The 13,587-nt window shown below is 41.3% G+C and overlaps 1 protein-coding gene across 1 annotated transcript in view; it reads right to left on the bottom strand.

Annotated features, from left to right (window-relative positions):
- TSPAN19 (tetraspanin 19) overlaps positions 1–13,587 on the bottom strand; it is a 28,065-nt gene that overhangs the window by 12,088 nt on the left and 2,390 nt on the right. Inside the window, 1 exon segment of the mRNA XM_033221140.1 lies at positions 950–1,024. Within this exon segment, the coding sequence (XP_033077031.1) occupies positions 950–1,024 (75 nt within the window).

Below are 13,587 nucleotides of genomic sequence, written 5' to 3'. Positions count from 1 at the left end.
TCTTTTTTTGAGCTTTGGCCATTACAGAGGAGTATAGATAGATATAAAGAAAATCTAGGAACCATATAAATTAATCAAGAGATCCTTCAAGATTAAGTAAGGTGAGGGAAGAGAACTCTTGAGTAGCTACTCTACAACTGAAACTTGACACACTGTCAGTTAATGACAACTCTGTAAGGTAGGTAGGTATTAATTATATTTTACAGATAAGGACCTAGGCTCAGAGCTGTAAAGCAGGTTGTTGATCCCTAATCATATTCATATCTGTATGACTTCAAGTACATATTCATCTTACTATAGGACAATTAATCTCCCATGATACAAGATAGACCTTGACTGAACTGAAATACTGAAATTTCTTAAAGGATGAAAAGTAACTGTAGGTTGTAACAGGTAAGTTTTGTTGACCAAAAGTTTTTCCAGGCTTATTGTATACTGTTTTGAACTAAATTTGATAAACCTAAATCTTGCTCTAATTAATTTAATCACTCATCATTCTACCTGCAGAAAATACAGGAATTATTCAGTATGTCTTGTTTAAGTGAAATTGCTAAATTTCAAATTAGTTAGAGTCTAAATTTGTTTCTTTGCAAAAATATAATACCGTGATTGGGTCAGTAGTGGTAGCCAGAGTTGGTAGGAGGAGACGGGTAAAAATTTGAACTTCTAAATCTCAGTACCACCTCCTCTTCCTCAATACTGTTTGATATTTAAAGCTACTTTCTAATCATATGTAAATGGAGTTTAAGGCAAGTTCCCCTATCTACCCTTTTCTGTCTGACTCCTGGCCCCTTCCTATACTCTAGTACTTTCATTGAATATTATTTTCCCCTAAATAAATTTACCTTTGGCTTTTAATATAGGATCAATAGTCTCAATACTCTAAGGTATCCAATTTCCTTTAAACTTCAAATAACAGGATATATTGATAAGGATTTACTTTCCATACCTCCTCTTTCTTTGTGAAGATGAATGCTGAAAGTACAACCTGAACACCAAAGACCCATGTTATCAATACTGCATACTAAAACAAAAGAAAAATAGAGATGATGACTATGCTACTAATATATATTTTGTATGCTCAAATAATAGGAAAACACACACCATTGGAAATATGCAACCATAAAGTATATATGGGTATTGCTGAGGCTTCCTGCCTTCACAAATATGAATGAAATTAGGGAAATAGCAAGGCAAAGTAAAAAACAAATGAACATTTAGGTAAGAGCAAGAGAGAAAGAAGTGGTAGTAATTAATGAGCACCTTGGTCCAATAGAGTTGTCAATGATGCCATCTTAATTCAGTTATAAAACTATTATAGGGTGAATTTAATTATCTTCACCTCACATTATTTTGCTGAAACTAAAGACTCACTAAATTTCTGATGTACTATTTAAACCCATGCAGAAAGTATAACAAAAGCAACTGCAATAATAAACTTAATTCTGTACATACATTTGGACTATTTCCTGAAAACTAAAAATACTTGTATCTAAACCAGATAAAATAATTTTTTATATTTATTAGACTGTTTAATTTTTTAAAAAATATACGGCCACTTTAGTCTTCTTCATAGCTATTGTCAACCTAAAAAAAGGCACAAAAGAAAATTATCTCTAAATATGTTGAGTTATTCAAGAATAAGAAATAAAGATTTATAGTCCAGATTGCATGAAATGGTAAACTACCAGTTCATTCTGTGAGGAGAGGGTAGAGAGAAGTATTTAGTAGCAAAAAGGGTGAGATTGACATAAACTGCTTAGAAACAGAGTTTATTGGTTCTAAAGATTCAAAGCCAGAGTTGTTGCCAGTTCACTGGTAGAGATGCCATGACTGGTCAAGTGCTCTTCCAAGAACATCTTATCGGAATTACTGCAGTCCTAAGGAATATCAAGTCATAAACATTATAAAAGCAGGAGATGACTGAAGTCAGTTTCCAGCTGGGAGTTTTCAGAAAGTCCTTAGAAACAGTATTTATTTCAGACACGTAGCATGAGCCTCCTCTCCTTTAGACTTTCCTGGCTCTATTTTGTCTGGGTCTGACAAAAGTGATTTCCTGCTGGTATCGGCAACTTTTACACAGCACATATTAATATATAAGATTTAGAATTCAGCTGGGTGCCGTGGCTCACGGCTGCAATCCCAGCACTTTGGGAGGCCAAGGCAGGCAGATTCCTTCAGGTCAGGAGTTCAAGACCAGCCTGGCCCACATGGTAAAATCCTGTCTCTACTAAAAATACAAAAATTAGGCGGGCATGGTGGCTCACACCTGTAATTCCAGCTACTTGGGAATCTGAGGCAGGGGAATCGCTTGAAGCTGGAAGGTGGAGGTTGCAGTAAGCCGAGATTGTGCTACTGCACTCCAGCCTAGCGACAGAGCGAAACTTCATCTCAAAAAAACAAAAAAGAAAAAAGGAAAAACAAGATTTAGAATTCATAATAATTTTAAAAGTAAGCAGTCTGAATATTTACTAGGCAAAATATAAGTACTAATGATTTACTTTATTATTTATTTACTTTTTACTTGGCCCTCACAGAGAGAAAAATTATTTAATTACACCTATTTTATACATTTAATACCTTAAAATATCAGACCAAAATTTTCTTCTTGGCATAAGTTATGTTTCCTAGTTTCACAGAAAAAAAAAATTCAGAGACAAAAACGTGCTCTTTACATCTATTTAGATGTTCAGATTTTTAACTTCTACATGCAATATCTCACTTAATTTTATACTAATAAGGGATTGGGAACAGTAGGAAAAATTGTATGAAACTTTTTTTTTTTTTTTGAGATGGAGTCTGCTCTGTGGCCCAGGCTGGAGTGCAGTGACGCAATCTCTGTTCACTGAAACCTTCGCCTCCTGGGTTCAAGCGATTCTCATGCCTCAGCCTCCCTAGTAGCTGGGATTACCGGTGCCCACCACCACGCCAGGCTGATTTTTATGTTTTTAGTAGAGACGGGGTTTCACCGTGGTGGCCAGGCTGGTCTCCAACTACTGACCTCAGGTGATCTGCCTGCCTTGGCCTCCCAAAATTGTTGGGATTACAGGTGTGAGCCATCTTAGATCAGAGTAGGAGTATGTAAAATCACCTTTAAGACATGGAATAGCTTTTTTTTTTTTTTTTTTTTGACGGAGTTTTGCTCTTTTTGCCCAGGCTGGAGTGCAATGGTGTGATCTCAGCTCACTGCCACCTCCACCTCCCGGGTTCAAGCGATTCTCCTGCTTCAGCCTCCCAAGTAGCTGGGATTACAGGTGCCTGCCACCATGCCCGGCTAATTTTTTGTATTTTTAGAAGAGACAGGGTTTCACCATGTTGGCCAGGATGGTCTTGATCTCTTGACCTTGTGATCCGCCCGCCTCGGCCTCCCAAAGTGCTGGGATTACAGGCGTGAACCACCGCTCCCAAGACATGGAATAGCTTTTAGGCTATATATTTGTCCCGACCAGCGGGATCATTAACACAGACCTTGGAGGAGGGGGTGGGAATTAGAGAGACAAGAGACACAAGAAATGGAGACAAGACAGTATTCTGATCAAGTCTCATTTAATGGCGTGGTGTAACGCCTTATATATGCTGCCAGGTAAGAGGAAGGGCTCAGAGCAGGAGGGGAATGAAAGACGTCACCGGGCGCATGCTCGGTAGGCTTAGTCTCTCCCGGGCGTGGGAGGTAATTTACCCGCCGGCGGGAAAAGTTCGCGCGCGCGGGAAGGTTTGATGATGAAGAACCAGGAAGTGCGCCATCTTGTCTCCGCAATGTGGAGCTTAAGCAACAGAGGCCACAGCAATATCCGGGCTACACGGCTCCGGACAGGTCCCCCTTTTTATTATTATTAAACGACTAGAAGATATTCCCTCGGGAACTGCGCCTGTCTTAGGTTGGAGTGACACATCTCTTCACTGGTACCCGTCATGGGATTAGGCAGTAGCTATGACGGCCCTCCTGTCTTAGGTTAGTGAGGGATGACACTCTCTTACCCGTCATTGGCTGTCCAGTTCAGCGCACAAGGAAGGTGGTTTATAGCAAGTGTAAGTATGGACCACCGTGATCTTCTTGTTCAAGGCGATGATAATGGACCTGTATGGGTTTGGCTTGGATTGCCTCGATTTGTTGCTTAATGAATGTCATGAGCTTATTGAAGATTATAGGTCCTAAAGAAAGTAACAGCAATAAACAAAGCAAAGGGCCTAACAAGGGTAAAATATAGGGGAGGAGTCCATGGAAACCAGTCCAAAATGGGTTTTCAATCATTTCTTTCCGTCGTTTTTCCAAATCTTCTTGCAGTCGTTTGATTTTGTCTCTGACGATCCCGGACTTGTTGGCGTAAAAACAACACCTTTCCTGTAGAGCTAAGCAGATACCTCCCTGTTCTGCAGTTAGTAAATCTAGGCCTCTTCTATTTTGAAGCACTACTTCTGCCAGAGAGTCTACCTGATCTTGTAGATCTTGTATAGTACTTGAAATGGCCTGTACATCTGAGATCAATTGGCGAGATAATTTGGTGTATTGAGTAACAGAAACCCCTAGGCTAGTAGCCCCAGTCGTTACGGCAGTAGTTATGCCTAATCCTACAAGTAAAGGGATAAATTGTATTGCTCTTTTGGGTCTTCCTAAAAAGTGATCTATGGCTGGAATAGGTATAGGTTCATCTCCAGGAATAATGTCTATATGGCAGAAGGGTGGCTAGGACACAAAGTCCCGTCCAGTTTGTGGGCAAGTATGTGTATGCTTTATTATTGCCACATACAAAAACTGAACTATTTGGGGCACACAGGGAATGGGAAGCATTAGAGACAATAGAGCAATTAGTAAATTCAACTATGCCTACATCAATATCATATGAGTCATTACGAAACGGGGAATAGATGCAAGAGGAGTTAGCAAACTCGAAGGGCTGCACTAAAAGGGGGGGAATGATGGGGCAGGAAGGATTGGATGTGGAATATGAGTCATTACTGGGTATGGCAAGAGGAACAGGATTTCCTGATGGTAAACATAGCCAGCAATCATTGGCTAGATCAGAGTTGGAATTATTGAGTAGACTATGTGTAACGGTGAGGAGATCAAAAGTCTGTGCATCAATTTTTCTTTACCACGGGCTTTGGGCAAGGCCAAAGGGTGGTAGTGGAGTTCTGGGAACAGGGACTTTTGTAATTCTTCAAGTTTTTATGTACCATGATTTCTCGGGCCTTGTCTTGTGGTCCTCCTCCATCAGAGATATGAAGAGGAGGGCGAGTATTCCAGCATATAGGCTGCCCTACAATACCAGTACAGCCAGCTGCTACAAGGTTATTGGTATTTCCTAGAACTGAAGGGACATTACTGGCCCCTAAAGTAGGGGTTCTAGATCTAGTTAGGATAGCAGTATAATATGTTTTACCGCCAGAGGTACATTCTTGATAGGCGGTGTAACAGGAGCTGTGTATAGAATCCCAAAAATAGGTGCAAGGGCAGGGCCCAATATTTTCTCCACTAGATATTGTTGGGGTTGATACACACTGCCACTTAAGGGAGTTAATTGGCTGGTATGCAGTGTGAGAGGAACAGGATACAGTTGTGATATAGGTTTCAGGTGGGCTGGCAAAATATCCCCCAGCGCAATCACAAGGCTTACCATGTCGCTGTTGTATTATTGTAATGGCTTCACGTGGATCGCCAAAGCCGGCATGAACTTGGAATGCCTGGAATGCTTGGTAAGTCAGCACTAGGATCCAGAGGAATTTGTAATTGGGGTTCATCTCTGCAAATAGAGAAAAGAATATTCTCAGGGAGAAAATTACTCCCTGGATTGACTATTGTTAGGCACCTGTCTCACCAGCCGTTCTGGTAGCCATCTGGCTGCATCATGAGTTTGGGAAAAAACACAAACTGAGCCTCTGCCCCAGATTAACACTGGGTCAGGACCATGCCATGTGTTGTCTAATGGGTCTCTCCATTTGACCATGGCAAATTGTTTTTTGGAGTCAGAATGCCAAAATCGATCAGCTGCTGATTTTGTTAAATCGTCTAGATTTAAAAAATTCAAAATAAAGAGTGTGTGATTAAGAATATTTCTAGGGGTGCCCTTAGTAGGGTACCATTCCCCTTCTTTATTTTCAATGGTAGTTTTTAAGGATAAGTGAGCTCTTTCAACGATTCCTTGTCCTTGAGGATTATATGGGATACCAGTAGTATGTTTTATTTGTAATTTTAGGCAAAAGTCTTGGAAACCTTTAGATGTATAGCCAGGACCATTATCTGTTTTTAATTGTTTAGGTTTTCCAATTACAGAAAAACAGTGTAGTAAATGGGCTATTACATGTTTGGTAGCTTCACCTGTTTGTAGGGTGGCTAATATAAATCCACTAAATGTATCTATACATACATGGATGTATTTTAAATTACCAAACTCTGAATAATGGGTGACATCCATTTGCCAGATCATATTGGGAACTAGCCCTCTTGGTTTACTCCTAAGTGAGGGACTGGCAGATAAGTTATACATGTCTGGCATTGTTTAACAATTTGTCTAGCTTGTTCCCTAGTTATTTTAAACATTAATCTTAGGGTTTGAGCATTAAGGTGGTGTAAAGCGTGAGCGGTCTGTGCTTGATTCAAATTTGTATCTATAGTTGTAGCTACAGTCTTGGTTGCAAAGTCAGCCATTTGGTTGCCTTGGGATAGAGGTCCTGGCAATCCTGAATGAGCTCTAATATGTCCAATGAAAAAAGGTGTTGATCTGTTATGTATTACTCGCTGGCATTGTAAAAATAGTTTGGCTGTGTCTGACACATGTTTGATTTGTGCTACGGTTTCAAGTAAAGGTATTGAGTGAGCTAAATATGCACTGTCAGTATAAATATTAAGGGCCTGATTAGGGAAGGCTGACAGCACTGCGATTAGGGCCTGCAACTCCACTAGTTGAGCTGAAGTATGACTGGTTTTGAAGTTAACAGTGGTGTCTGCAAAGGTATATGCAGCAGTCCCTGTGGAGGACCCATCAGTGAATACTAATAAGGCATTGTCTAAGGGTGTTTTACTGGTGATATGAGGGAAGACAAAAGCATGCAGCTTACAAAATTGGATAAGCTTATTTGGTGGGTAATGGTTATCCAAGTTACCAGCGTAAGAAGCGCAAGCAATCGGCACGTCTCAGTGTTTTGCATTAGCCAATGGATTTGTGGCTTAGAATAAGGTTGTATGATCGTAGAAGGTTCAATTCCAAAGTATTTTTTGCTATTGTCTCTTCCTAGAATAATTAAGTCTGCTATGGCATCATAATAGGGGAGTAATACCTTTTTGGGAGATGAAGGCAAGTGGACCCACATAATAGGGTTATCTTGCCAGAATAAACCAGTAGGTGTTAGTGTTGTGTGAAATATTAAAAAGGTTAATGGCTGTGAATAGTCTATGCTGGTGACAAATTGTTCAGCAATAGCCGCCTCTACTTTATGGAGCGATAAAAGCGCCTCTTTTGACAACGACCTAAAGGACTTAGGGTTGGGGTCACCTTTTAGGGTGTCGAATAAAGGTTTTAACTCTCCCGTGGTAAGTTTTAAGTATGGCCGGAGCCAATTAATGTCTCCAAGGAGTTTTTGGAAATCATTGAGGGTATGTAACCTATCTTTACGGATGACTGCTTTTGATTAGTAATCTTTGGTCCATTTATTTGAAAACCCAAATATGTAAGGGTCTTGTAATTGTATTTTTTCGGGAGCTATTTGTAACCCTGCAGTAGTTAGTCTTGTCTGAGTTGAGCAAAACACTGTAGAACTTGTTCTCCCATTTTTCCTGCTATGAGGATATCATCCATGTAATGTATAATGTATATTTGTTTCCATGTCTCTCTAACTAAGTGTATGGCTGTAGCCACATATTTTGACACAAGGTGGGGCTGTTGGCCATACCTTGAGGCAACACTTTCCATTGGTACGCTTCATTGGTTCTTTAAAATTTATAGGGCAAGCTAAAGGCGAATCGTTTTTGATCAGTGGGATGAAGGGGAATTGTAAAAAAGCAATCTTTCAGGTCTATGATAATTTTAAAAATCCTTGAGGGATCGCTACCGGAGAAGGTAGCCCGGGCTGTAAGGCACCCATGAGGACCATAGTAGCGTTTACTGCCCTTAAATCTTGTAATAGTCTCCACTTACCGGACTTTTTCCTAATGACAAATATGGGTGTATTCCAGGGAGAGTTACTCTCCGCAATGTGCCTGCCTTAGCTGTTCCTGTACTAACTGTTGGGCTGCAATTAGCTTTTCATTAACTAAGGCCATTGATCAACCAAACAGGCTCATCTGACTTCCATGTTATGGGGTCAGCGCACTTTGGGGTGCAGGCATGTCAATGGCCGAAGTTAAAAATTTCCAAACCCTTTTGTGTAGATTGTCCTAAGGCTGGAATAGGCTGTCGAATACCGTTTTCCTTTTTTCCCTAGTCCTTTTCGGGGCTATACCCTGAGCTAACATTTGTGCAGCAACTATATCATTGGGGCTGCACATCAAAATTTTCATCTGGGAGAGTAGGTCCCGGTCCCCAGAGATTAACAGGCAGTTGAGGGATAACAAATGGTTTAATGAGACCTGAGTTATTTTCTTTGTCTTTCCAAGTAAGGTTTAGAGCTTTGTTTGGGATTACTTGCTTTGTCCAATCCTCTTAAGTTAGTGAAGTTTCTGTGGTAGGCCATGAGAGGGCCAGTCCTCTTGTCTGATGATGGTTACATCAGCCCCTGTATCTATTAATCCTGTGAACAACTTACCATCTAGCCACAAAGTCAGGGAGGGCTTTTGATTAGTGATTGGCTGTACCCATATATATTTGATGATCCAAAAACTCCCTTTCCTCTGTTAGAGTGCTGGACTTTATTGGTTTAATTAAGGCAGTAGGACTAATTGTGCTATTCTATCCCTTGAGGGACAGTAATAATATTGTCAACAGCCTGGCCATTATTTTAATTTCGCCAGTATAGTCGTTATCGATTACTCCTGGGAAAACTTGTAGACCTTTCATAGTGACACTACTTCTTCCCAATATCAATCCAAAGGTATTAGGAGGCAAAGGCCCATATATTCCAGTGCCCAAGCTGGGGCCCCATCTCAGGCGTTAATACTGTGTGGGAGGTGGCACAGAGGTCCAGTCCTGCACTTCCTGGGGTTGCTCTACTAAGTTTTGAAATGGATTGTTGTTGCTGGCCGGAACAAAAGCTGACCGCCCCATAAGCTTGTTTCGGGCCTGGGGCTGGCCCCTCATCCGTTTCCCTGTTGGGAGGGTAAAGGATTTCCCTGATTGTCAGTTTTAGATTTACATTCATTAGCCCAATGTTTTCCTCTTTTACACCTTGGCAAAGGCCTGGAACCTTTGCTTCAGAGTTTTTATTTGAATCCCCGCGGCAATCTTTTGCAAAATGTCCTCTTTTGCCACATTTAAAACACCCTCCTTTCTCCTGTTTTTTTTATCAAGGAAGTCTTTTACGGTTGTCCGCTAAAGGCTGCGGCCATTGCCAAACCCTGTTGATAGGAGGGCCAATGTCTGAGCAGAGGCGGATATATCCAGTCAAATCTGTTTTCTTTCTATAAGGACGGATTGCTGCCTGACAAGCTGGATTGGCATTTTCATAAGCCAATTGTTTAACATAATCTACCCCGCCTCGGCATTACCAAAAATCCTTCCTGCGGTTGTCATGAGCCTATGTGGCAAAATCTGCGAACGGCTCATCAGGTCCTGCTTGACTCCAGTGAGCGAAGCTCTGGGTCGCCTTTAACAGGGAGTTTCTCCAGGCTTTTGTAGCCGCCGCCTGGATTTGTGAGAATAATCCAGGTCGTATTGCATTTGAGCATCAGTGTTGGTATAATTACCCAGCCAGTTAACATATCAAAGTCCCAACCGTTTCCTGCCTGTTGGTTTCTTTTGGCTGTGTCTCTGCAATTTTCAAAAAAACTCTGATTTCCAAATCAAATGATCTCCCCCTGAAAGAACTGCTCTAACTAGTGTGTTCCAATCTGTTGGAGTAAGCCAGTTATCGGCCACAGACTCTACTATAGCAAGAGTATAGGGAGCAGTAGCTCCATATTGAGAAACAGCAGTTTTTAATTCTTTATGACAGTGAAATCAAATCCATTATGATGCCTCCAGGCCTGCCCTGTCCATCTATTGTTTCAGTTACTGGGAAGATATCTTTAGGGGAGGACTCGTATCTCGGCTAGTAGAAAACTTCCTTTTGGGACATGTTGTCCGGGCCGCTGAGGTGGGCGAGGGAAACCTCCCATATTCTCTGTATTGGTTACACTCTCATTTCTGTTTTTAATTTTTGTAGCCTAGTAATAATGACTGATGTAACTCTTCTAGCTTAATTTGTTCTTCTAGCTGAGCGATTTTTTCTTTGAGTTCCTCTTTGGATTAACTACTGCCATTACGTTGGGCGCAGAAGCGCCACGTGTCCCATTATAGGGAGGTGGGCGCGAGAAAAAGGGAGGCCAGTTAGGATTATGATATTTAGCTGCCTCATCTTCTAACTCATCCCAATTTACCTCTGATGGGTCAGGATTATCATTACTTTTACTGTTTTGTGATGTTTGCAGAATTGGGTATTTTTTAGGTTTTTATTGTCTGGCACCACTTTATCTTTTACAGAAGGAGCCTTGGCCCCCTCATCATCACTCTCAAGAGAAATAAGGTCCATTTCCTTATCTGGTAGGGGGCTCCTGAGGTCTGTCTGAGAACTGACCTTTAAAATCTCCTCTGTTTGGGCGACCGCAGCCATTACTTGCGGATCAGCCTCCTTTTTATCTATTAACTCTTTGATTAAATTCCAGTAAGAAAAAAGGCAGTTACAGGAATTTTTTCGGGGCCAAAGGTATTATAATAATCTTGAAAGGCGTCTCCTACTCTACGCCATCTTTTTACATCAATGGTCCCCTCCTGAGGAAACCAAGGACAAGTATATTTCACAAAATCAAAAACTTAAATAAGTCACCACTTTTAACCTTTACTCCCCGTGTCTTTAAAGCCTCTTTTAATTGTCCTACGTAGATTTGATGCTGGCTTAATTCTTGTCCCATTTCGGGCGCGGAACTTACCCTTAATTCCGACGCAGCAGGCTCCCGCGGCGGTTGAAGGGATTTCTCTTTACTTTAGCTGCCGGCCGTCCTATGCGCCCTCTTCCTCACGCAATTCCCTCGTATCCAAGCCCGGCGTTGGGCGCCACGTGTCCCGACCCGCGGGATGAACAACGCAGACCCTGGAGGAGGGGGTGGGAATGGAAAGAGACAAGAGACACAAGAAATGGAGACAAGACAGTGCTCTGATCAAGTCTCTTAATGGCGTGAAGCAACGCCTTATATAGGCTGACAATAAGGGGAAGGGCTAGAGCAGGAGGGGAATGAAAGACGTCACCGGGCGCATGCTCGGTAGGCTTAGTCTCTCCCGGGCGCGGGAGGTAATTTACCCGCGGCGGGAAAAGTTCGCGCGCGCGGGAAGGTTTGATGATGAAGAACCAGGAAGTGCGCCATCTTGTCTCCGCAATGTGGAGCTTAAGCAACAGAGGCCACAGCAATATCCGGGCTACACGGCTCCGGACAATATTTGCCCATAAGTTGACTTTGTGAATTAATTTGGTTCAGGGAAAAATAGATTCATCAGAAAAATATTGGTAAATTCAGAGAGTGTCACAATGGCCAAATTAGCAGTACCCTTCCATGGAATGTCTAGAAGGAATGGTGGTATCTTGGTTCCAGGCCCTAATCTGTCAGATCCTATGTTCATGTGTATCCTTATAATGATATCTATTAGGCTTTCTCATTCAGATGCCATTAATATTTGAATTATATGAGGCAGAAACTTAGGAAATGTTTGTTTTTCTCCCTCTACTTTTCCCCTTCCTTTCCTATCCTCTACCCTCTACATTGTAACATTGTATAAGTAGTAGACTCTGCATTTCCTTTGCCTACATGGAAATTTGTGACAAGAAGAAAAAATCAAGATTTTCTTGTAAGCCATTTCTGTCCTAGTTTTTATATCCCAAATCTGAAGCTCAGTGAGAAAATTATGCTAAGGATCCTGGAAAGAGAGAAAGATAAGATTTGAGAAGAAAGGGTTGGCCTTGGAGGAGAAGAAGAGGAGAGAGTAAAGTCTCTTCTTAGACTAAAACGATTTTGAGGTGGAATCTGGATGTCTGTGGGTTTTCAGAGCAACAGCATAGTCCTTGGAATCCTGGCACTGCCCTGGTAAGGTGGTAAAACCCCAGAGGGAAATCAGGGTCCATACCTAAAATGCCTGTCCCAGGGTAATATTCAAATAATAGTAGAAATTACTATTAATAGGCAGCAACTGATTCCTATGCCAGGTGTACCTCCTAATTGCTGTGTCACTAGGGAGGCTCACTGCCTCAGGGAAGGAAGACTGAAGGAATGGAACTGAGGTATTGGTTATTTACCAATATTTCACAAAAGGGTTTCACTGGTATGCCTGTACTGGTAAATACTGGATGAATAGCAGCCCTACCTTTGCCACCCACACCTTTCAAAGAGCAGAGTGGCTACACCTGAAGGGACCTTGTGACCTGGGAAAGTGAGTGTGTTTGTGGTAAATGGCATAGACTGGTAACTAGTGTCCAGGGTGACCACCCAGACTTTCAGTGCTCCATAAAAGCTCAGTGTCTCTGCATTCTTCCTGGTAAGGTACAAAATGACAGCAGCTGAACTTCCTGTCTGCTTGGTTGCAAATTAAAATCAATTTGATTTAGAGAAAAATGTAAAGGCTATATTTCATCTGAGTATGTGAATTGGGATCCATAACTGCCACATGTATGGTAATTGGCTCATGTCCAGGTCAGTACTCTGGAATATAATTTGTCTTTTCACATTACAAGCCTTGAGAGAAATAGTGCACAAGCCAGATGCTACAGTCTGCCTCTTTCAGTAATTATAGTTCTCTTTTAAAAATAACAATTTGTGATCTCAATTATAAGTTACCTTTCATGGCAATGATAGACCCTATTATTAAAGAGGGGAGGAAAAGAGTGGGGCAAGGGTTGAAAAAGTAACTGCTGGTTACTGTGCTCACTCACTAGCTGGGTCACAGGATCAATCAAATTCCAAACCTCAGCATCATGCAATATACCCATGTAATAAACTTTCACGTGTACCCTGAATACACAATAAAAGTTGAAATTATAAAAAAATACATACATACGTAAGTTACCTTTCCTCGTGCCATGCCCACAAAGAGAAAAATGTGCTGACTATAGATCATGTTTCTTTTACCCTGGTAAGCTACATTGCTCATTGACTTAAATATACTTTATTCTAATTCTAGCCTTTGGATTCTTAAGTTTGGTGAATTGTAGTTCACCCTAGGAGACAGAGAGTCCTATTGACTCTGTGTTGAAAAGTAAATGTCCGAATGTGCTGAGGTACAGATTCAGTTCATAGAAAACTCACTGAGAAAGTCCTATCTGGAAAAGTGACTTTGTTGGAGGGAGGAGGGTGTGCTTCATTTGAATTGCTCTAAGGACATACTCTACTGCAGTGCCATGGTAATATAAGTCACTATTCATTTGTGTAACTTAGATACTTAAAAATCTAAGATAAAAATTCAAGCTATTGATGTA

The sequence above is a fragment of the Trachypithecus francoisi genome, unplaced genomic scaffold (assembly GCF_009764315.1).
Source record: "Trachypithecus francoisi isolate TF-2019V2 unplaced genomic scaffold, Tfra_2.0 Lachesis_group11, whole genome shotgun sequence".
Lineage (NCBI taxonomy): Eukaryota > Metazoa > Chordata > Mammalia > Primates > Cercopithecidae > Trachypithecus > Trachypithecus francoisi.
This window is presented reverse-complemented; position numbering and strand designations above follow the sequence as displayed.